Here is a 24,354-nt window from a genome sequence, read left to right as displayed (position 1 = left end):
GCCTCCGAGAAGCAGCGCAGGCTGCTGGGCGGGCTGGCGAAGTGCGACGATGACCTCCAGACGCTGCGGCGCATCGTGGATGTCCACGCGCGCCGAGATATATGTGCTCGGCCGCGTTCGACGTCTCTGCGGCTCCTCCTGCAGGGCGTAGTACCCGAGCCCGAACTTGGTGTTGGGCGCCATCGTCCCCATCGCTGCAGCGCGCTTCGTCCCCGTCATCCTCTGGCCTCCGGCTCGAGCAATGCGAGCACGGACTCCACGCACGCTGGATGCGCCGAGCACGACGGCGAGCAAGGCGAGCACGGCGCCCCGTCCGCCGGAGGTCGCGGGCTATGCTTCCGGCTTGGATTTGCACGCGGTGACCCTCCTCAACAGCGGAAAAAGGGCGGGGGCGGTGGACGCTGCGCCGGGGACTACCGTCAATGATGGTAGAGGAGAGGCGGCGAGGCGCCGGAAATTATGGGAGAAGAACCGGCAGAGGAGAGCAGTGGAGAGAGAAGGACAGTGGGTGGGGAGGAGAGAGGAAAGTGGGAGTTTATTTCACTACTAGGTGGGCCAATTTTTAAAAATCTCCAGGAATCCAACGTGGAGTTGTGGAGTTCTTGTTGAAGAGGTGCTGACGACCCCGATCGAAGCCCTTCGCATAGGGATTCTTTTGGGCACGCCGGCGCTTTTACGTGGCTCCAATGCATGCCGACGCTTTGTGAGGAGAATTCCAATATAGCTATTGGGAGTTATTAGGAGCTCCGGTGGAGATGCTCTTACTACTCGTAGTATGTTCTATTCAACATATGCATAGTTCAGCTTCCAGGCCGTATGTATATATGTAGTTCTTGAGTTCATGGCACGATGCATCCTACCATGCATGCACCAAACATACTCCACGTGATGGAGCCGAATCATACCAACGGTGGAACAATAAACCAATGGTGTATGTTTTCCTGACATACCATTTCACTGTTCATATTTTGGTTCATGTTTTCTGACATCTTCAAATAGCCGACAAAGAGTTATTTTTTCTACCACAACCTTAACTTCTTTGCATTCATTTTACCATCGTGCACGTTGCTTTTGACTGTCACCTGCTTCTTCCATTTAATGAATAAGGCATCCTTGTTTTCGTGTTTTTCTTTAACAAAGAACTATCTCAAATATATAAAGATCTTGATATAAAATTAGCATCATTATAAAGTGTTTTCGATACAAATCCAACGATATTAATTATGTATAATACAATCAAGATTTTGTTGCTCAATTGTTTTATCAAAATTCATTTTTAAATACGCATGCGCTCTTTGTGCCCAATGAAATAAGTTTTGTTTGGGTCCCGTTCTTTCTTTGCGTATCTCTCTCTCCCCCCTTCTAACCCTTTTTATCCCCTCCATCCCTGCCCTTTTCTCCACCAATCTTTCTCAATCTTATCTCTAAAACCTTTCTCCTGCTCATTCTTTTTGTGTTGTTATTATCACACCACTAGCTAGGATCTAGACCCTCGATCTAGAGCTCTAGTCTTGGTTTAGGGCGAATAGGGTGTAGCTAGGGTTATGGTTCATGGTCTAGACTTTAAATTTAATGTTTACACCTAAGGTTAGTGATAAAAGATACCCTATGTACTTGAATAAATGAACATGTGGGTATTCCATGAAAAAATATGTAGTGAATTAAAAATTGCATCGAAAAGATGCAAACCAACATCTCTCTCCACTTTAATTCTTTCATCTCCAATGAGCTAACAACATGTAGAAAATGAGGATAACATGTGCTGAATATTATTAGGCTTAATTTCTGTGTGATTACAGAGAGGCAATTTTTCTTGCTTTTTAAGTTGCATCGGGAAGTAAACTTTTTTGTAGACAAAATTTTGAGGCTAAATATCTACTTATTTGAGGACGGATGGGGAATGGGTGTAATCCCTAGATAAACCATAGATCTAGACCCTAATCCCTATACTAGGACAAATACCATATACCATAACCCTAGACCATGAACTACATCGAACTCGCATATCCTTCGAAAACACTAAACCTAAGCCCTCAACCTAAACCCATATCTTAGATCCCTAACCTAGACCCCTAGATTGAGACTCTAGTCTCTCTTACATAGACAGTATAACAATACATAAAACCTAGACCATGAATCTTTTAAGAAAAAAAGAGGAAAGTCACATGAAATGACGATTTTGAAGTGGCACTTGCTCAGAAAAGGGACTATGTACGTACACCGCTTAAATATTTTGGATAAATAGTACAAAATTCTCACTTTGAAGCCAATGATCCAACTCTTGTAAGAACTTGGGATCCTTTAGGTTATCCATCATGGTCATGTTACCTATCCTAACACAAACAAAGAGCAATGTCACGTGGAATAACCACTTCCTAAGGAAAGCTAAGGGCAGACGACATGGGGTCCACTTTCTGATGTGGTCCTAATCGCATTTATTGTTGTTATTTTGTCTTTAGTTCCACAAATATTTCAAGTTTTTCATTTTTTCAAAAATATTACACCCTCGGGTTAGGTAATCCCTGAAGGTGACTGGTCGGGTAGAGGAACCCGAAAGGTGACTTGTTGGGGTAGAGTAACCCGAAAGGTGGCCAACAGTGTGCTTAGTCGCATAGAGAGGCCAACGAAATCTAGACCGGTCGGGTTTGTCTAGCTCGAAAGGAACTATTAGGGTTAGGCCACCTCGACGGTGTAATATTTTTTAAAGATTGTAATATTTTTTAAAGATTCAAGAACGTGTAATATTTGTGAAAATAAAGAAAAACATATTTAAAAAATCTAGTATAATATTGGTGTAAAGAGGAAAACTTAGTACCCAACTCTAAAGGGGCACTATTTTCAAAACAAACACTCTAAATGGCCACCGGCCCATAGGAGGTGAACGGCGTCCATAGACGTCGTCGTAAATCGCCGGCAATGGCATACATCTTGCTTTGCTTTCGCAAACATACCATCGAGCACGCAAGCGTCCTTGTAGGCCAAAAAACCCAATGTTGCCACACCAATCCTACAGGAACAGAAACCGAGACACACCGTCCCCCGAGCATACCAGAGAGGGGCATCTTGGTCCCTACCAAGATCGATAGCATAGGATGCCCGAGCATCGCCATCCCGGCCTCGACGTCGGTGACGGCCTCAACTAGTTCAATCCTCTGCCCTCGGGGCAAAAGGCAACACCCTTCGCTCAGAGACCGGACACCTCGGGCCATCCCAGCCCGAGATCGCTTAGAAACAGCCAGACCTAGGCCCGCCGGCCTAGATCTGGGCCTGCCGCCACCACCCATGGCCACGTACACGCCGGCGTCGGGGCGCGCCAGAAGAGGTCGGCCCGCGCCGCCACCCCGCCCCCCCCGCCGAGCCACGAAAACCTCGCGCCATGGTCGAGCGCCATCGCCTGCTGCGCAGAAACGCCGCCCCTGCCAACCGCGCCGGTCCGTGCCACCACTGTAAAGCAAGAGGGGGAGGAGGCCCCGCCGCCGACGCCCCCGGGGCTTTGCCCGGTGGCGCCTTCTGGCGGCGGCGAGGAGGGGAGGGGTAGGGAGGCGGCTTGCGGGAGCGTGGCTAGGGTTCGCCTCGCCGCTCGCCCGAGCGGGCATGACGAAATTGTTTCCTCCTCTGGATATCTACTTATGTAACATTTGACCTAGCAACATGGAAGTACAAAATTTGACAAGTTGGCAAGTATGCATGCACGTCCACGATAAACTAAGGGTGTGTTTGACAGTCCGGGGCTACTCAGAAAAGCTATATCCCCTCATACATGGTGATCTCATATATTCTCAACTGAGATTTTGTTGTTTGTTTGGTAGCCTGTATCAGTTGAGAGATGCTGAGTTCAGATGTTGTTTGGTAAAAGTTGTATAGGGTGAGACGTGTTGGTCCAGTTCTTTACACAAAGGTCCTTAAGCAGAACAATGAAAAGCAATCGGGTTCTTCACTAAAAAAATAAAAAAGCAATCAAGTCCTTGGTTGGTTGATCTCGTGCAGCAGTTGGCCGCCGGTCGAGCACGCACAAGCCACCGTCGGGAGAGCTGCTTCCACCGGACGGAGGAGGAGCGGCTGGTGGAGCCGGACGGAGGAGTGGTGGGCGGACGTCGGCCTTCCTGATGTCCACCATGCGCAGCCAGAGAAGCTCGTCCTGGCGGCGGTTGGCGGCCCTTGGTCCTGCTCTGCTTCGCCGACGGGAGAGAATGACGGGAGGGAGGCGGCGACGCGGTCCCAGCTCGACCGACAGGAGAGGAGGAGGCTGGCGGCCACGACAGCGCCAGTGGCGGCGATGGTTGCATGATAAGAGAGTGAGGAGGAGGAGAGACGCGCGGGCCGCGTGAGGGGGGGATGACGTGCGGGGTGGGGATCTTGGGGGTGCGAGCCTCTGCGACTTTTCATTGCGGGATTAGCTCATCTCGGATGAGCAGCGAAGCTCGATTTGAGCTTCCCTCCTCATCCTGGCTCTGGATCTTTTTTGATATCCGCTCAGCGGTGCGGTGCGGAGATGGGAAGAGCCGGCCTAACAAACACCGGATCCCCTCAAAATCTCGGTTAGAAAATATCTCCTTCTTACGTAACATAACCCGTCCTAGTTTTAGGGTCCAAATGATTTTGATTTTAAGCGGAGTGAGCGAACCCGAAATTGGGCGGGAGACGAAGTTATAGGCGTGAACCGTGTAAATCCTGCACATAATTAACTAGCTCACAATTAACTTAGCTCAGCTCGCTTCTCGAACACATAATTAACGCACGCACATCGCCACCCCACCCACACCCAATCTCTACAGATTTCTAGACAATTAACTCACCGTCTCCTCCGATTCCCAAGTCCCAGCCACCGAATCTCTCTTCGATCCCATTTCTTCCCGATCATTGCCGCCGGTCGCTGCTCACCGGCGCTCTAACCCACCTAATCTTCGTCCCCACTGCCACCCGATTCCCAGCGCATCCGCAAACCCGAGCCGCTGGTCCTCGCCGCCGCCGCCGCCGTCCGGAGCAAGAAAAGGCCGTAGTTTGGAGCGGCTAGAGGTGGGTGCCTACCGCCGCCGGCAGTGACGCACCCCCGTGCCTTTTCTCGGCTTCCCTCCTTATGGCGACCGGGGAGCACCTCACACACGCGGGACGCGCGCGTGGGTGGATATGCGCCGGCCGGCCGCCACGGTTGTGCTCGTCCCAGTGGCGAGCGAGCGCAGGCAGGGGGCGAGCGAGACCATGGCAGGGGGAGCGGCGGAGCTGCACCCGTCGTCCTGGTGGCTGCTGTGGACGAGCAGCGCGGGCGACGGCCGCGGCCGGCGGGAGAAGGTCCCCCGCGGTGCAGGCAAGACGGTGGCCAGCAGATCGACGAGGGCGCCGCAACCCAAGGCCCCATACCCTCCTCCCCTGTCGAGGAACGCCTCCTTCCGCCGGTGGTTGAGCAGGACACAAGTCGACGGCGTCCAGGACTTTGTGCGGCACCAAATCGTCAGCAATGATCCTTCGGGCTGTCAGTCTCCCAGCATCGCCATCGTTCAGGTATAGCCCCTTCCACCTGATTCTCAAGATTGTGCTCTACTCCGCCCATGTGGCCAACTTTGCTCCTCAAAATTCAGAGAAAGGGAGCAGAGGATGCTGCGAGGACAGTGGACACGCAAGTACCACTTAATCCAACTAGCATATGTAGGCAAATCTCCAAATGGTGTCCAATTTCACGCAAAATTCAGTTAAAGGCTTATCATCTCTTAATGGGCTAGTTAATGTAGGCAAATCTGCTCTTGTATAACCATATGGTTGTACGGTTATTGTGCTGACAATTGGTCCAAAAAGGATTTGGTGGAATGCTTTGATGTACAAGCAAAGTTGTAGTATTTCTTTTCCCATGTGTGTTTTCGTAACTGAATAAGCTTCTTGTGATCCCCTAAAATTGAGCAAACTCTGCAGATAGGTAAGGTTGGGCTGTTACTCTGAATCTGTTACAATTGTTTAAAGTTTGGGATTCTGTGATGACACGATCTTATTCCGTATACAAGTAAGAAACCAACTCAATGATTAACATGGTGGTAGTGAGCCTCGGCTACATCTTATCTTAGCACATTTTCAGAATGAGTTTATGTTGAATATTTTGTTGTCCTTGCTGCATGCCTCACGAGTAGCTTTTTGTATTGGATATTGTGCACTAAGAAGCTAAGTTGTCAAGTTTATAAAATTTAGACTATCACTAAGTTTATAATTGCTTGTTCTGTGCACACCAGGTTGACAAAAGTACCGCCGGGCGCCCACCCCTCTGGTGGAGGTTGCCAACGTTCAGGAGACTGTGGGTGTGTCTGCACCCAAAGGTCATTTTTTTTCTCTGGTCAAGCTGGAACCGATTGCTGCCATTCCATCTTGCAATTATCATTTGCTGCCGTTCCATCTTGGAATTATCGATTTCCTCCTATGTTTGTACATACTGAGATGATATCAAAGTGACGGATTTAGATTTGGCTTCAATGGCAGGAAGGTTTTCGTGCCTGGTACCTGATGGGCACCATCTGTCCAGCGGTGGGCACCATCTGCCCGGTTGCTCGACCATGGATGCCCAGGACTTCTTTGAGCAGTGGCCACTGGGTGTACATGATGGACAGCAACACCATCAAGTACGACGTCAAGGTAATCTCCAACACTGGTGGTTTGGTATGTTGTATGGTTACTACACACGCTCATCTGTATGCATTATGTTCTTGTGAAATTCTGTCACTGGTTCAGAAATTTGCCTAGGAATATCTTGTGTCTTGAGGCACGTTTGGGTGTACTTTGCACAAGAGAAGAGAGCCCTTGTCCAGATTTTGCACCTGTTTTCTTTAGTTTGCATATGCGTAGAGCACTAGTGCTGGTATGACCTTCGTGTTGCTCCTCATCTAAATGCCCTGTGAGCTCTGCCCTTCATATTTTTATTTGTGATGTAATCATTTAGTGCCACATCAAGCCGAGTGTTTTCAGAAATGCAATGTATAATGTTTCCGAGTCCTGACATAATGCAGCGAACTGATGGATTGCATCTACATGGTCCACCATCTCGCCTTTGGCTGCTTCGGTCCTTCCTTTTGTTCTGAGTATCATGTTCTCAAACATCCTTGTATTAGTCATATTGTACATATTGCATTAACTCAAGTGAACAAGCTCATTTGATTATTGTCACCACCCGTGAATTACAATCATGTATGCCAAATGTAGCTCCAGTTTTTTTTTTTTTGCTGTTGCAACGTGTATTTGTGGCTAAGAAGACCATTTGCAAATTTGCCTCATAGACATGTATGCTCTTCTTAAGCTTCCATGTTGCAACCTCTGCCCCCATCCACTCACTGGTTTGTTTTGTTTTGTTGAGTAGAACAAACTACACACCCGGTGTTTGTGGAAATGCTTCTCTCATAGATGAGCATCTTTGTTCATGCCTACACCTGACTTATTTTCGTATGCAGGAACACTTGAATATGCTGCTGGTTGAGATGTGTGATTTCCTTTTCAAAACATGGGCATATGGTCTGTATTGCATGAAGAAGGCCGTGTAGCAATGCATCAAGACGCTGCCGACTGCTTCCCCGCACTCGTGGCACCGGTGATGTCTCGCCTCCGCACGAAGGGGGGCCGTCGGGGTGCGCCTCCATCCACTCGCCGCCTTCAACGGTTGGGCGCCGCCGGTAGAGAGAGATCGAGCGGCGCTTGCTATTTTGGGTTTGGGTTCCTCCGGAGCCACTCGCCCGGGTGGCACGGGAGGCAGGTGTTTCCTCACTCCTTATCGAAAAAGGTGTTTCCTCACAATTGACATTTGATTATGCAGCTTTGTGTGTGCCCCGGCCGGTTGGTTGATTTGATTTGGCTCATGATTTTATTAGGGAGGGAGGGAGAGTCAGGGAGAGACGACTAGTAGTAATTAAGGAAGGTAAACAAGCATGAAGAAATGGCTAGTGCTGAGCAGCGGAATCTACCAGTTTGGCTTTGTGCGCTGACCAAATGCATGAATGAGTCTGTCATTGCAGCACCTCATTGGGCGCTCGTGGCTCGGTTTGGTTTTGAATCCGTGAGATGACACGCAGATCTTGTTCATTCACAATTGATCGATCACATAATATATACAATATTTTGGAAGGAAGGAGAAAAGGAACGGACGGGTATATATTTAGTGTGGAGCAAAAGAAAAAAGGCGAGCGAGAGAAAATGCATGTGCCTCTCCACTCCAGGCGAGGCGAACGTTGTCTCAGCATAGTCAGTGTGGCGTGTGATGCAGACACTTGGTCTTGGACAGGATGGATGATCCGGCTGCATGTAATTAATTAAGGTAACCGATCCATCTTTCTTTTGCGATTTCTTGTTGACTCCGCGGCGATTTCTTGGGTGCAGTTTGTTTTTGTGAGTTTCGATCTAGTCTTGCCAAAGAATGAATAGCTGCAGGAAATAGTAGAGAGAGAGAGAGTGAGGAAAAAAAAAAGATCCCTCCACATAATAGGGGGGTGCTTGCTTGCTTAGAACACGCACGCGAGGAGGCCAGGCTGGCTGATTAAAAGACGGAGGAGTGCGTCATGCAGCAATGCGTGCATGACCGAGCCAGGCTGTCGATTCTGCATTCAATGCGCGCGGCCTTGACCCCACGGAGGGTGCGCCTCTTTTCCTGGTTGGGGAAGCGGCTGCTGGATGATCAACACCAGGCTGGCCCACGCCGTCTCCATCAAGAAAGCGCTCACCCTGGCGCAGGCCCAGCCCCAGCCGGAGCAAGAGCCGGACAAAGCAGCGAAGCCAACACCGCCATCCTCTGACCGGGTGATCTGAACATTGTCATGGCGAGGAGGAGCACCAAGAGGCCTCTTGGTCACAGCTAACCTCTGTGCGACCAAATCAAACTCCAGTATGCTATCTGTGGTGATCAGCCAGTGAAGGGTGTTACCAACAAGTGCGCTGTGACTCAAAAGATTTATGCCCTTCCGTGGAAGCGTTGTTGAGACGAGATCACTCCACACGCCAGTGTCGGAAGAGTAGACACTTCCGAAGATGCTGGCTACATCATTGTGGTGGCAAGCGCTCAGCCGACCAGTTTGAAAGGGCTCGAGTGGCAGGCGCCATGCACGTGGCCCTGGTCGCCGGCGGCGCAGAGCACCGCCCGCTGTGGATTTGCACAATCCCGGAGTCGCGGAACTGCTGCGGGTAGGCTAGGACGCAGCGGCCGTCGGTGATGGGGTCCCACACGATGAGCCGTCTCCGCCTACAGTCGTCGAAGAGTATGCGTCCGTGGCGGCAGTCGAGGCACGCCCATCCCTCGCTGCCGTCCGACCGCAGGGAGAGGCGGCGGGGAGGGATGCGGTAGGGCGGGTCGAGGGTGGATCTGAAGGAGAATGATCCTACCTCGTACGAGAAGTCGCCGAGGAGGGGAGGCTTCCCGTGGTGGACGCAGAAGCGGCGGAGGAACTTGGGGTCGGTGGCGGCGTCGCCGGGCCGCTTGGAGACGGTGGACGCGCGGGAGGTAGGGCGGCTGCGGCGGGAGGCGGAGCAAGATTTCGTGTAGGAGGTCGTCGTCTTCCAGCGGATGTGCCAGACTGCGGCGGCGAGGAGGGCCGGCGGCGGCGGTGGCTCATTTCGCCCCCCGGTCTATTGGATTGGGGAGTGGAGTGGAGGGGGGATTTGGGGTTTCTCTCTCTCTTTCCGCGAGAGGCAAAGGTCACTCTCTCCTTTGTTTTGTCGAACGAACAAGAACAAGTACAGTATGGTTTGTTCTGAGTTTCTTTGAACGTGCTCTTGTGTTTGTTTAAAAATGTATGGTTTGTTCTGAATTCTGACACACACAAAATCTGACGAGACGAATGAGATTATTGAATCCTAATTCGCATTGAGGCTACGCTATGCCTGGCTGGTTGGAAACAAACATCAAACTCAGCCATTAGACTTGGAATAGCATGCCTAGTCTAGCCTCTAATGGTGATATCTGCATCATAATTTCAATGCCTTTGGTAAAATAGAAGACATCCTTCTACTTTTTTTAAACGAGGCAAGATTTGTCATTTTCATTAATAGAGAAGAATAGGTGGCCAGTTTATTAATAGAAAACCAGTCAAAACTGGTACAAACGCCCTCGTCGACCATCGTCGAGCACGGCCGATGCGAGGGCACACACAACCACTAGCGTCATCGTCATAACTCGCAACAACGACTCGGACTTCCCCGAAGAAACGACCAACAAATAAGACATTGCCATCGGCACTGTGAAGCTCAGGACGACCTATGCTAAACAGGTGGTTCCTCGTGAAGGGACATGCAACTCTGACCCCGATGACGAGTTCCAGAGAGGAGATGCGCAAGACCGCGCGAAAGAAGAACTTCACCCGAGTGCGTGGGGTTCAGGGGTCTAAGTTCCGGAGAGGAGGCACCGCCCACAGCAAGGGAAGACCAACATGAAAAAAACTCGGATATGCTGGAGCAGGGCCGACTAACAAGGTCTTTCCGTGACCAAACCATCGCTCTTCAACGTCATCGTTGCCACACAAGCCACCACACGGAACTCTCGCATCGCCGGCCAACTGTGAACCGCCATGTTGTGCAAGCCCATCCCCGGGGAACCACAAAGGGAATAACGATCTCCAAAAATGACGCCCTCGGGAGAGGATGTCGCTATCGTCCACCCCTGCACCGCACGAGGTGACCCGAGGTTGAGGGGAACAGGGAGCTCCACGGCGATCCCTCAAGGAGGAAAGCGGAATCCACGGACAACGCGTCGTTAGGCTTTGGCTCGGAGAAACCCAGACCCCTCAACCCCACGCAATCAGACTGAGGCGAAGAAGGCGTCAGGGTGCAAACAACTCCGAATGCGACGACTGCGTCAACAACGCGCAGGAGCCACCTTCCTCACACTAGTAGGAAAAGCCTCATCAGTGGCGCACCAAAAATGGATTCTGTGGCGCATGGGAGGTGCGCCACAGAAACTTCGCCACAAAAATAAGGTTTCTGTGGCGCACCGGCCCATGCGCCACAGAATTAAGGTTTCTGTGGCGCACTTGTGCTTAGGTGCGCCACCGAAAAGCGTGCGCCATAGAATTGGTTTTCAGTGCGCCACAGAATTTGCTTGTATTATACACGATTTTGTGCTGTCTGCTATACACATGCAGTTTATAGACAATGACTTATAGACAGCAATATACAGGTTATATACAGCAACATTCAGATATAATATAAATATCATGTACATTACACAGATATAACATAGACATCATCATCACATTACTTAGAGCCCGATCGAGATACATATATAGTGGCAAGTGTCAAATGTTTTGTATACAACTCTTAATTCATACAAAATTCACAATTTCGAGATACAAAGTAGTCTTCATCTGGTTCCTCCTTTGCTCCCTCATCTCTACCCACCAGGCTCGCTTGCATCGGGGTCTTCATCCAGTTCCTACTATGATGAAAATGGAAGAAAGTGAGACCAACAAGTCCGATGCACAAGAGAAATGGAATAAATGCCTCATACATTGTTGGTCAACACAAATATTAACATTCAGGGATGGTGTAAGCGAGGCCAGGTAGGATGCACAAGAGATTGATATTTGTGCTATCTTACCAGGCTCACTTACGCCACCCCCGAGTGTACGGTGACCAAACATTTTAATCATCGGCATTTTGAAAATCTCAAAGCAAATGGAATGACAAAATGGAATAAGTGCCTCATACATTGTTGGTCAACACAAATACTATGGTCAGAAACCATAGTTGCAGTATACACCGCCGTATACTTTGCAGAAGGGCCCCCTTTCCCGTGGCGTTCCGTGAACGGGTGCTTGACGACACAACAACGCCGATCTGCATCTCCGGCGCATAACCACGGCAGTCCCTCATCGTCCCGATGAACGAGTCCTTGATGCAAAGACCGTGCCGGCCCCAAGATTATGCCGGGCCGTGTTGCGCGCTTCAAGCCGTGTGTCCAGCGCCTGCACTGTTCGCCTTCTTGCTCGGTGAACCAATAGGCTGATCGTTGGAATAAGGAAACCGATGACGGCCGGTCGCAAGATTAAATTGCGATCGGCCGTCATCGGCTTCCTTATTCCAACGATTAGTCTATTCGTTCACCGGGCAAAAAGGCGAAGAGTGCAGGGCGCGTGAGACACGGCCCTGGCGCGGCAACAGCGAGGTCGGCATGATGCTAGGGAGGCTGGCACCGTCTTAGCATTAAGGACTCGTTCACGCATCGGACGGCGAGAGAAGAAAAGTGGTGCTGCGCCGGAGAGGCAGGTCGGCATTGTTGTCTCGTCAAGGACTCGTTCACGGAACAGCGGCCAGGGAAAGGGGGGCCCGTCTACAAAGTATATTGCGGCGTATAGGTGACCAAACATTCTAATCATCGGCACTAAAATGAAAGAAAGAGCCAAGTGGTATCTCAACTAGATATCATATGCCTCATACTTTGTTGGTCGAAACAAATATTAACATCCAGGGATGGAGTAAGTGAGGCCAAGTAGGATGCACAAGTTGATATTTGTGTCATCACACCAAGCGCTCACTTGCTCCACCCCCGAGTGTACGAGTGATCGACCAACCATCTAATCATCGGCAAGTACAAAAACACCAACAAACCAGCAACCATGGTGACATAAGTCAAGATGCTCAAACACACATAGCATGCATGGAGCAGATGCTCCAAAGGGATTATTCATCACTTGGTATATAGACCAAGTGATGCTGGCAAAAGAGAGGCCAATCAAGAACCAGTAAATCCAGTAAGTGATAGATATGCCTAAACAAGCAACAACACATAGCATATCCCAGCTAACCAGATGAGACAAGTCTTGGTAGCCAACTGAATCACCTAGCACCACCTAGCCTTTTAAAACCATCAGAAACAGTCCTTTTTCTTCAAAGGATACCACAGTGGCATTCATTTACATGATCCCCTACTGTGGATATCTCTATTTTCATCAAAGCCAACAAGAAATAGAAATTTATCATTACTCAGTTGAGTTCAAAACAATGCTGGGGTACCATAAGGGATTATTCATCACTTGGTAGTAACCAAGTGATGCTGGCAAGAGAGAGGCCAAGCCTGAGCTAGTCAATCCAGTAGAGATGGATATGCATAAGTAAGCAAGAACACATAGCCTATCCAAGTTAACCAGATAAAACCAACCTTGACAGCCAACTTAATAACCTAGCATCACCTAGTCTTTTAAACCATCAGAAACTTCCCATTTTCTTCAAAGGATACCACAGTGGCATTCATTTACATGATCCCCTACTGTGGATATCTCTATTTTAGTATACCATCATAAGCATTCCATTTAAGTCACACATTTTAGTATCTGTTCTTATCCAAGTTTTTGCCTCAGCCTTTGCATCATTGGCTGAGCCAAGACATCAAGCATCTGGCCAGGGAGCATTCTTTCTTTTTAGGGAACTATATGAACTATATGCACATGATCCAGTAAGCATCCCCACTAATCAGAGCATTATAAGCATAGTAGCATACCATAAGCTCACAAGAATCCATCAAGTAAATCTTCACAAGGATACCACAGTAGCATAGTAGCATACCAAGTGAGCAAGTCTTCATTACCTTGTACAGGTTCAGACATGGATTTATTTCCAACAAAGGATGCAAATCAAATTAACATCATTTAAAGCTTGAAGGTAGCTCATGCTATAAGACAAGTAATGTAGCAATATGTAGACACAATGTAGCGATTTCCAGAGACACTACCGTAGAAAAACGATACTGTATAATTCAAATGTAAATGCTACTTGACAAACAAGAAAGGCATGAAAGGAGCAGAAATCAATTGGTCTCTTATTATAGTATTACTAGTTTATCTCTTAAAACAGTCCAATATGAACCTACGAAAACCAGCACGTCAAGTACAATAAGGCATATATATTGTGGTGTCCCGCTAACAACAAAAATAGTGTAAAAAAGCTATCAACACAAATATTATTCTATGTCCCTTGAGCTCACTTGATTCTTGACTCAGCATCTAACAAATATGTGGACCGCTTATTAAGACCACAACATAGGTAACACATGAAAATTCAGAACCACATTGGAATGAACAAGAGATAAAGAGGCAAGTGTACATTTTAAGGCATGAAGTCATATGCAAGACAAACTCTTCAACAAAAGATGAAGTAGTGAAAAATATATGTCAGTGTGATTAATAGCAAGATAACCACAGATAACCACTATCTTACAGAAACAATTATTAACGGAATAAACACAACTATATTTCTTCCCTCAAATGTGCCAATAAAGTTCCTGTTTGACATATAAGATGCTCCAGTTCAACTCTACTTTAAAGATTGTTTGTTGTCAATTTTCACTTGTTATGTGACTCATGCTGAAAATATAATGTATTTTAGTTGTACAAAGATGGTCAATCGTAACTACAGGGGTAGTTCCGTAGACACACCAGATGCTACTTCCCGGTGGCCAATCATATAACCTTCAGCCTGCAGTCAAGTTGCCAATTTGACACACCAGATGCTTAAACATAAGTTCTTAGTGTGTCTGTTGTCTACTTCAAATTTAACACAGCTCATGGTACAATTGGTGTAAATGTATGATGTACAAGAAGATGGCACCGATAAAATTTTGTTGTATGTGCGTATTTAATCTATTTATATGTAAATGCTAGTTCTACGATGTGACATCAGCTAGTACACAAATCAATGATCTCATATTATATTAATGTACTGGTTTATTTCGTACATAATCCGATATAACCCTACAGTATATTAGATACAAGTAGAGAAACAGTGAGGACTCTTAGGGAAAGAAAAACACTTTTATCTCTCAGCAGTTAGACCGGCTATGGGTGGGTTGGTTATATACTGCGCCTTCCTTCTTCGAACCTTTTGGTTATAAACTCAATTCCGCACCGCTTTGAGTCGTCGGACTTATCCACCTCAGGGATTCGTGGAATTTTCGTTTTTGAATTGCGTTGGGAGAAATATACCAAAGATTGGCAGATAAATAGACTCCTTTCCCGCTGCTAAGAAATTCATCCACAGAAGATGGATTGGTTGGTTCATGGAACAAAAGTGAAACAAAAGAATCATAGGATGGATTACCTGCTGAAAGATCTCATCACGATGAAGACAGTCTACTTCAGCCTGCTCGCCGTCACATCTTCGATCAGGTAGCCGGGCCGGCCATGGCGCTCGCTCTCCTCTCCTCGACAAGCGAGGCACGCAGGAGGTAGGACAGCTGTGGGGGCAGGCGAAGTAGGATCTCGTGGAGTAGGTCGTCGTCTTCCGGAGGAGGTGCCGCATCACGGATGATGGTCGGCACCGCGGCTGGTCATGTCACTCGGTGAAGTTGCTATTGGAGCTTGCCGGCCATGGCGCCGCTCTCCTCTCCTCGACAAGTAAAAGTCAAAGTCTAAGTCACACACGCTCCCGCACGCGGTTGCTGGTGGTGGCCTTCTATTTATAGAGAAGGCAAGGTCTGAATTTTGGTGAGTGGAGAAAGGATGAAGAGCGGGAAGCATGAAGGAGATGACATTTAGGTTCTCTCATCTTCAAATTGGTTTGCTTGAGCGTGAGGATGGAGGGCCTAGATTAGTGGTCACACGGATTGGTGACATGGCACATGGTGATTTACTGCCCCTAATAGCATAGCTGTAGGGAGGCGCTACGTATTTCAAGGAACAACGCAGTTTCACCTATGCCTGTTCCCAATGCTAATTAAATGTGCGCCTATTCCTACTTCGCTTTCTTTGTCAATGGATTTTTTTTTGCCTCCTAGTAATCTGCTTCCTCCAGCGGTAAGATGGATGTGTTTTGCATCCTAGTGGAAGAAAATGTTAACATATAGAGTACGTGAAGAACTTGAAGTGATGCTTCCGAGTAGGTAAATTGAACTTTTTTTTTGCGAAAGGGTAAATTGAACTTTTTATTAAAAGATAGAGCAGCCCTAGCTGGTGCATGGGAGCAAGTAGCTCGATCCTAACCAGAGCGATAGGAGCTAGCTTGTCATCATTCATCAACTAGCCCAGGTCGTCTATTGGATCAACATTCAGAAACTGGGTAGAGTTCAACAGTAAGCAAGCATCAGCAAGAACTGAAGAAGGCTCTTTGTTCATGTCTACAAAGGCTGTCTGCGCCACGGCGGCAAGCCTTTGTATCACGCCGTGTTTGGCCGAGCTAGCAGCAAGATGCCAGGAGATGATCGAGACCTCGCTGGTTCATGGGAGCTAGCAGATGGATCCAAATCAAAGCAACACCCACCGGCCCAGGCCATACTTACGTATTCAGAACATCAACAAGCAAAGGTAATGCCCGTACATGGGCATCATTAAGCATAATCAATTATCAAAGAAAATTCTGAGCTGAAATTGATTTGAAATGAAAACCACCATACACACTGAAATCGGATTACACACTCAATTCCAAGATCCTAGTACAAAAATAATGCCAGAACGTGGGCATCCTCCTACGAATGTGCACCGCAATATACATCCACCTCCGGTGCTCACACATCGAAATCAGATGTTCCTTGTTCCTCTATCAATTCTCCGCCACCTCTCCGGCAACTTGCTCCATCATCCATCACCCACCTCTTTCCCACAAATCAACTCTATAAATCAGCCATGTTGACAGTCACAAGCAAAAGTAATTGAGAAAGTGCAGCTAGTTTCAAAGGATTCTACCACACAAGATTTAAGGAAGAGACCGGGAATATAAATCCTTTGTGGTTCATGATATTTGCAAAAACATTGTGATCATAAACAAAATATACCCATGGGTGGCATCATAAACAAAAAGGAAACTGAGAAAGTGTAGCCAGTTTCATATGGCTAGTTACAAATGCAGAAATTTCTGCATGACCTATATACTATTATTTTAACAGTCAGATCACAGAGCAGATAGAATATCATCACCAGCTTGAGGTTTCTTAACTTCGGGAATTTTGTATGCCAGAAAATAGATACTAAAGATGATTCAAACACCGATACTATCAGCAAGCATACTGAAAAACTGATACTTGCATCCATGTCATGGTAAATAGATATATGTACATAGTGTGCGTACATAAAATAGATGTACAACTGCTAGCTGACCATGATACATGAAGGACCTGTGAACCTTAGGTAACAAACAAAGGGGCTAGGAATGTGATAAAGGGGCAAGAACCAAGTCCACAACAAACCAAGCAAATACTCTAATCTGATGGTCCGTAGTGTACGTCACGGGATAACACAGTAGATCACAAGAAAAACAATACCTCTCCGTGGATCTGTGTTCGAGCCACTGCACAAGATTATATCAGCTTATTGTTGGTCTTTCATTAAATGAATCTCTTCATTAGCACCAACGGCTAGAGCGATGTTATCTGTTTTACATCAACATTACACAAGTAAAACAGAGATACCTTTGATGCAACTAATCAGTAAATAAAAAATTGCACCCTTTGTTGGATTCTTTCAACAATCCTGCCTTACCCTGCAAATATATACATGAGTAGAGTCATCATGTTGGATTCTTGTGCCTCATTTGGATGCAACAAGACAAGAAATAAATTCCTGAAATAGTCAGAAATTAGCCATACAAGAAAAACTAAGAAAATGCCTCAAAAAAATAAAAATGGAGAAACAATGGAGCACTGTAAGGTAGTAAAGTTTACAATTTGCCCCGATTCCCAATAATACATTAACATTCAGTGGGCCAAAAATGTTTCGGAGTATATCATTTAGTTTGTCCTAAGTGAACTGGTAAATACTTTCCTTATCTAAGCATGTACTTAATCCGCGCCTAATAGTGGAGCTATCATTGTTTGCATTGTTCGGACACTGAAGACATGAAAGACAACCGCATAATAGTTTCTCCATGTACTTACTTAACAAGCAAGCGATCATACAAACTATTAAATACAACCGCATAATAATTAACATTTCAATAAATTAACATTTCCGAATGTCCTTATTCACTATATTTTATTTATAGCAATATTTAGCCATCAGTTTCTAATGCTTCCCACCATGAAACGGATGATGAGGTGATAAACCTATCTCTTTAGGTTTTCAAACAAGTAGCCATCACTAACAGTCAAATGTCTTAATTTGCTTATTTTATTAAAAATGAAACAAGATTGTTAAAGATCATAACATGAATTTAGCCATCAGGGCGTACAACATTGCAATTCATAATATACCACACTTTGACGTGCAAACACAAATATCTAGTCATTTGACCTCTAAAAAGGTGCCACGGAGCACAATTCACAATCCATGTTAGACTGCATAAAGGTGCCACATGGTCAATCTTTTGGTTTAACCTCTAGAGGTGCCACAAATATAAGTGTACAGATTAAACACACAAATAGCATTAAGAAGTTCACACCAATCCAAGGATTTCACAGGACCCTAGATAAATATGAAACATTTTGCAGTAGTGCCAGTAAAAAAGTTAGTCCTGAGAATAAAAAACATCAGTCAAACAAAACTAGCAGTCAGTGGCCACATAAAGCTCCAGAAAAACCCTTGGCCATATGAAGACCCTCAAAAAAGATACATGCCCAAATGGACGAAACATGCCCAACAAGAGCCAAGATATCTGACATTTCTCACCAGATCAATGAAAGATAAACACATGAAAAGGAGAGAAGAAACACGGTTAATAAATGTTTGTGGCTGATGTGCTGCTCGATCAACAATAGATCCTCAGGTTCTTATAGTCTTTCTTCAGTTCCCTTGTCTAAGACGTCCAATTTCGTCCAATGTTGCTCATGTACCACAGTTTTCGATAAGCTCGGCAAAATCTTCAGCTTCCTCCAGTTACAACTAAAGTTAAGAAAAAATAGATCAGTTACATGAGACGGACAAGTTGTACTTCATGCTTGTGAGGACTGAGTAATGCAAACCGGCAAGTACCTCCAGTTTGGCGTTTTCTGCATCTAAAGCTACTTCACAAGTTTTGAAACCTTCCAAGTTGTCTGTTGTCATCTTTGTGTTTCACTGAAAACAAAAGGCAACAATATCAAGAGGAAGTGGAAACATAAATCCCTAAACACCAGTCAAGCATTAAGGTTTCACCAATTCAAGCATTTCACAACGAACACAGATAAAGATGAAACATTTCACAGTAGTGGCGATAAAAAGTTCGCTCAGAGATTGAAAAACCAGTCAAACAAAACCGGCAGTGAGTAGCCGCATAAAACCCGCAAATACAAGACCTGGGCCAAAACAAGAAACAGACCCAGCATAGATGCTAGCTACCTAAATCCCCTACACAAGTGTCAGATTCTTTCACCGAAATGGACGAAACATCCCCAAAAAACCCACAACGACCGCTATCTTTAAACGAATCGATGAAAGATCTACATACGAACAGGAGAGAAGAAACGGGGGTGGGGAGGGTCTGGTTTTCTTACTAGCGATCTCGTAGCGCCGCAGCTAAGGTCTTGGTCCCCAAGGAGCAGCTACATCCTCACCTTGTGGCACCTCTGCAGGTACAACTCCGCCCTCTGTGTCTGTGAAACGCAAGGCAACTTCAGTCACTGGCCAAGGAGAAAGAAAGAAAGAACCTTGGAATGGGAGAATGCGTATGAATCCTTCATACATTGATATGGTCATAATTAACTAAATGCACTGTTGAGAAGGGACACCGAAAAAGGACAGGTTTAGACAAAGCACAGTACATCAGGAGCACCATCGGGATAATTGGAAGTGAAATCAGATTCACTTGCAATCAATGTCGGCATCTCTGACTTACAACAGATAACAATAGTTTTATGTTACAAGGATGATCCCAAAATACATCAATCTTGCATTTGAAAATCTTACAAATACCACATTCACCTAAAACACGGAAAGTTTTTGAAAAAATTGCCGTATGCACGAGTCACATCACAGTAACAACATACTATCCACTACCATATTAATTAACTAGATGGTCCATGGAAGCTATCCAGAATGGATTAATCAATGGAAAATGACACCAATAACACCATGCTGCCATTAGATGCATAAAGGAAGGCAACAAACATAGGGGACCCCATTTGTGGACACGACCATGCATGGTGTCAACCATCTCAACTTGCCGATAAAGAAACATGCATATGGATCGTGACTCGGAAAGCGATGGATTAGATAAATGAATTGTTCTTACCTAAGGTGTGCCGCTGTGTCGAGTTTGCGCTGTGAGGGAGCCACAGCTGCGGGGCATTTATCCAAGCACCTAGCGGTCGTAGTCAAGAGAGACATATCTGGATGAGCCACGACGCACAAGCGGCGTCGGTGTGCCGCCTAGATCTGGCCTTTCCTTCTTCATATTTTCTTCTTTACCTGAAAATAACAACACACAAGATGAAAAATTGGTCTTGGTAGACATACAACACACAACCCCGAATTGGGAGAACAAAAACCAAAGGACTCAATCTCAAGTTCTACACGATGAAGATGTAGCATAACAAGTAGATTTATCTAACTCTGATCTGATTACTACGAGCCATAAAATCCATGCAAAACAATCAGGGAAGCATCATAATGATTGTGATGATTATAGCTCTTTCAATCATGTTTCACTCTACAAAATCACTATATGCAAAATAACATCATTATTCCTCCAGTGATTCAACTATATAGAAGAGATGGACAAACACAATCTTAAATGCCAGATTGTCTAGAAATATTTGAACACGAATGTAACGAAGTATATAGAATAGTAACGGTCTATTTTAATGTGCCTTTGAGTTGGAAATATATACAGTAGTAATCAATCACAGCGCGCAAACTCAGGTCTCTCGTTCATTCGTGCGTACGTACGTCCTTTGCAAACAAAAGTAAAAGGAGTATTCGAATGGTTTAATTCCAGCCAGCTCAGCTCAACCTTTCAGCACATACCCGTATAGAAACGTTGCCCCTTCAGCTTGGATGGATTTTGCTGCTACTAGTACAAGATTGGGCAAGGTACTGTTTTTTCGTAAACTAAAGTTGTTCAGCTTAGGCAGCGATCCAAATGTTCTGCGTGGTGTACAAAATTTTGAGAAGGTACTTTACCTGCCAGTTAACTATATTGTGGGAATTAGATTGACTAACTGTAAATGTACGGCAGTACCTTATAAAGTAAAATCCTGAAACAGGTTCTTCAGTTGAACAACTTCTTAATACAAAAAATTACAACCTTGTAGCAGTTTTCTAGTTGAACGGTTTGTGAAATTGCAAGCTTAATTTGCAGTAAGAATCACAAGATCAATACTGTGTGTAAATTATAACCTATTTTTATTGCCATCTGACTGGCAAGAACATACATAAAAATGCAGACACCAAGCAGATGTTGAGCATGTGCAGCAAACATACATAGATACATAGCAAACCACTAGGTATGGTTGGAGACTAAAAGCCAGACTACCTCGCCGCCACAGATTCATGTCCCTCGTGCTACTTGAGGAAGCCTGTGGCCGAGCCGAGCTGAACAGCAGGTCCTCCCCTCCAGCACCATCATCCGTTGCGGAGCTCACTGTATGGATGGATGGCGTTGCGTCGTGGTGGCAGCCGGCAGCAGGTATGGATGGAGCCATGGAGTGATGACATTTGCACGATTTCACTAGCAAGACACTTACATGAAGACCCATTTTGAGACGTGTAATGATACTACCAAAGTCCAGAATTCAGAACCCAGACTAACCCAGACTGATAGAAAAAGAATTAGAAGCAAGTTGCACGGATCTTCTCGCGAACATGCTAATTCTGGTTCTGCATTCCTTCCTTGTGACTAATTCTTACCAGGTAGGAGAAGAAGAAGCAGGGTCCAAACATGAAATGGGGACGAATTCAGAACTCGGACTAATCCAGACTACTAGGAAAAAAATCAGAAAGGATGGGCTCCTATGCTTTCCGGTAGTTATTTTGCACGAAACTTAAAGCAAACGAGTGGCTGTGATTAGGGGTTCTAAGCATTCGCAAGTACTAAAACATCAGGGGCAGATTAGTAAAGATAATCAGCCAGGGGCCATGTAGCCCGTATCCAAAGTCCAAGTCAGCCCACGAGGCCACGATGGCACGATCTCGAAAGCACCTGACTTCGTCTTCCCTCGAGCTGCCGGCCTTCATCGTCGCATCGTTCTTCCTCCGCCATCTCGCACCGGAACCTTGAACTCCAATTCGTTGCCTCTCTGATCCGCGCTTGCAGCACGCCAAGTGCGGAAGCGCCAGACATACCCCATGGTCTCAAAATTTTACTTATCTCACGTAGTTTGTGAGGACACAATCGATCTGAAGTATAGGATCTCAACTACAATTAGCTAGGTTCGAATCATGATACAGGCGCAACCGAACTGCAATTAGCTAGGTTCGAATCATGATACAGGCGCAACCGATCTCCCCTAATCCGCGAGTAGTGATTTTTCTACGGCCATCTCTTCAGCGTCCGGCGAGTCCGACGAAGGAGGCACCATGGCAGCACCACGTGAACATGTGTTTTAATGGGCTTGATGTTTGTTGGACTTTGGACCCAGATTTGAGGGGTGTACAGTTACGAAACTACCCTTTCACCAAACAAATCAGGTTGATTAGATCCTCTAATCACAGCCATTAGTTTGCTTCAGTTTTCGTGCAAAATAACTGCCGGAAAGCACAGGAGCACACCTCAAATCAGAAACAAATAGTACTGAACTTATGGCGGACATGCTAATTCTGGTTCTGCATTCCTTCCTTCATGACTTGCCCACTTGTTGTACGGATGGGTGGGTAGCGCTTAGGGACAGGAATTACCTTGATGACTTGCCCACTTGTTGTAGCGGCTGTCACACTGCTACGAGAAGCTATCTTTAACCCCAATCGTCTGCTACTCCTCTTCGGTCTGGTCGGAAAAGAATCAATTTTGAAGTCACGGAAATGGAATTGGGGGAGAAGGAAGATGGTTCAGATTGGGCAGAGGTCGATACCTTGAAGACGCATGCCTCTAGACACGTGCTTCGTGGTTGCCGATGGTGGCGGTGATCGACATCGTCGCCAGCGGGCGCTGCGTCGTCGTAGCCGCTAGGGTTCGCGGATGTAGGCGTTGCTGAAGTTGTCCTTCGGACGAAAGGTGAGGTGGGCGGTAGATGAGCACGAATACAGAATCTGGCACGTCGTTCACCGTGGCCGGCTTCCAAAGCACCGGTGGAAGCGCACGGAGTCGGAGATACAATGGTGAGGCGACGATAGGTAAGCTGTAGACCAGGCTACCCAGGAGCTTCACGGAGGGAGGCGTGAGCATGGGGGTTAAACGGGACAAGGGAGCGGCGGCGAGCGGCGCCGGCATGGTCGCTCTGGGTGGGTAGCGCTTGGTGGAACAGAGTCAATGAGAATGGAGCAAAGAGGGGAATCAAAAGACAGGTCGGTCGATTCGTTTCTTTGGGTCCTGCATTCATGAGGTGGCATCAAGCTTTGTTTTTCTTATTGGAATTGGAAAAGATCGAGCTTTGAATGCATCATCGATCTCTTGCACACGCTGACGGTCCATTCCACTACTAGTATCTCACTTGTCAGTTGGTTGATTCCACTATGTTATATTGTGATCCAAATTCTAAGAAGAGGCTAACTTCTGACGAGCGAGCGAGGCCGCTTCGCCCCGCGGTACGGATCGTTGCCACCGTCTATATATTTTCCATGTAAGCCGCCGCTAGGTTTCGTCGCATCATTGTACACCCACGGCGTTTGTAAACACCACCGAAATAGTGAAGTTTTGCTGGCTGGCGCCCGTGGTTTTTCCCTTGTGTGTTGCAAGGGTTTTCCACGTTAAAATCTCGTGTCCCCTGCAATGTTTTACTTTTCGTTCTTCGTTTATTGTGCATCTCGATTGTAACTCACTACTTAGAGCATTTCAACCGGTGCTTCCCAGATAAGTGTCGAGAATTTTCATGTGTTCACACACCGATAGCTCCATAGGTAAAGCCTCAAACATAAAAAATAAAAATAAAAAAGAGCCATCTGTGCCGATGCAGCCAACGGAGTCCATGAATGGCGGTCCTCCTCCTCCTCCGCGTTCGCCACCGGGCCCCGTCAGAGCATGAGGTGCATGGTCGGCCTCCTCCGCATCCTCTCTTGCGATAGCCCCAGGTCGCCGCCACCCGCCATCGACGCGTGCCTCATTGGCCTGGAGGAGTCCGCGCCGCCTCCTCTCGCTCATCGATGCCGCGGCCGAGTCAGCTCCTGACGCGCCCCTCCTCTCCCCCGCCGGAGATGGCCTCCGAGAAGCAGCGCAGGCTGCTGGGCGGGCTGGCGAAGTGCGACGATGACCTCCAGACGCTGCGGCGCATCGTGGATGTCCACGCGCGCCGAGATATATGTGCTCGGCCGCGTTCGACGTCTCTGCGGCTCCTCCTGCAGGGCGTAGTACCCGAGCCCGAACTTGGTGTTGGGCGCCATCGTCCCCATCGCTGCAGCGCGCTTCGTCCCCGTCATC

At 46.9% G+C, this 24,354-nt stretch overlaps 2 protein-coding genes and 2 long non-coding RNA genes across 5 annotated transcripts in view; 2 read left to right on the top strand and 2 right to left on the bottom strand.

The window, feature by feature from the left end:
• The window catches only part of LOC127344274 (F-box protein ETP1), a 64,634-nt gene that overhangs the window by 10,497 nt on the left and 29,783 nt on the right, over window positions 1–24,354 (bottom strand). The window lies entirely within an intron of this gene.
• Window positions 4,651–7,628, top strand: LOC127344280 (uncharacterized). Of its 2 annotated transcripts, XM_051370518.2 has the most exons (4): window positions 4,654–5,499; window positions 6,216–6,299; window positions 6,460–6,612; window positions 7,422–7,628. In XM_051370518.2, exons 1-4 carry the CDS (start codon window positions 5,128–5,130, stop codon window positions 7,509–7,511), a joined length of 699 nt encoding a protein of 232 aa, XP_051226478.1. In that variant the 5' UTR covers window positions 4,654–5,127; the 3' UTR covers window positions 7,512–7,628. The 2 variants fall into 2 exon arrangements, with proteins under 2 accessions (XP_071684612.1, XP_051226478.1); XM_071828511.1 differs by lacking the exon at window positions 7,422–7,628 and having other exon boundaries at window positions 4,651–5,499; window positions 6,460–7,171.
• Window positions 7,638–8,358, top strand: LOC139838605 (uncharacterized). Its single transcript, XR_011756093.1, has 2 exons — window positions 7,638–7,747; window positions 7,836–8,358. It is a non-coding gene; the product is annotated as an uncharacterized lncRNA (long non-coding RNA).
• LOC127344282 (uncharacterized) lies at window positions 16,275–23,264 on the bottom strand. Its single transcript, XR_011756092.1, has 8 exons — window positions 22,853–23,264; window positions 22,680–22,767; window positions 20,077–20,252; window positions 19,340–19,438; window positions 18,840–18,923; window positions 17,412–18,749; window positions 17,195–17,302; window positions 16,275–16,546 (listed from the first exon to the last, which is right to left on the bottom strand). It is a non-coding gene; the product is annotated as an uncharacterized lncRNA (long non-coding RNA).

The sequence above is a fragment of the Lolium perenne genome, chromosome 3 (genome assembly GCF_019359855.2).
Source record: "Lolium perenne isolate Kyuss_39 chromosome 3, Kyuss_2.0, whole genome shotgun sequence".
NCBI classification, from domain to species: domain Eukaryota; kingdom Viridiplantae; phylum Streptophyta; class Magnoliopsida; order Poales; family Poaceae; genus Lolium; species Lolium perenne.
The sequence above is the reverse complement of the archived record's forward strand: the minus strand, read 5'-3'. Positions and strand labels throughout refer to the sequence as shown.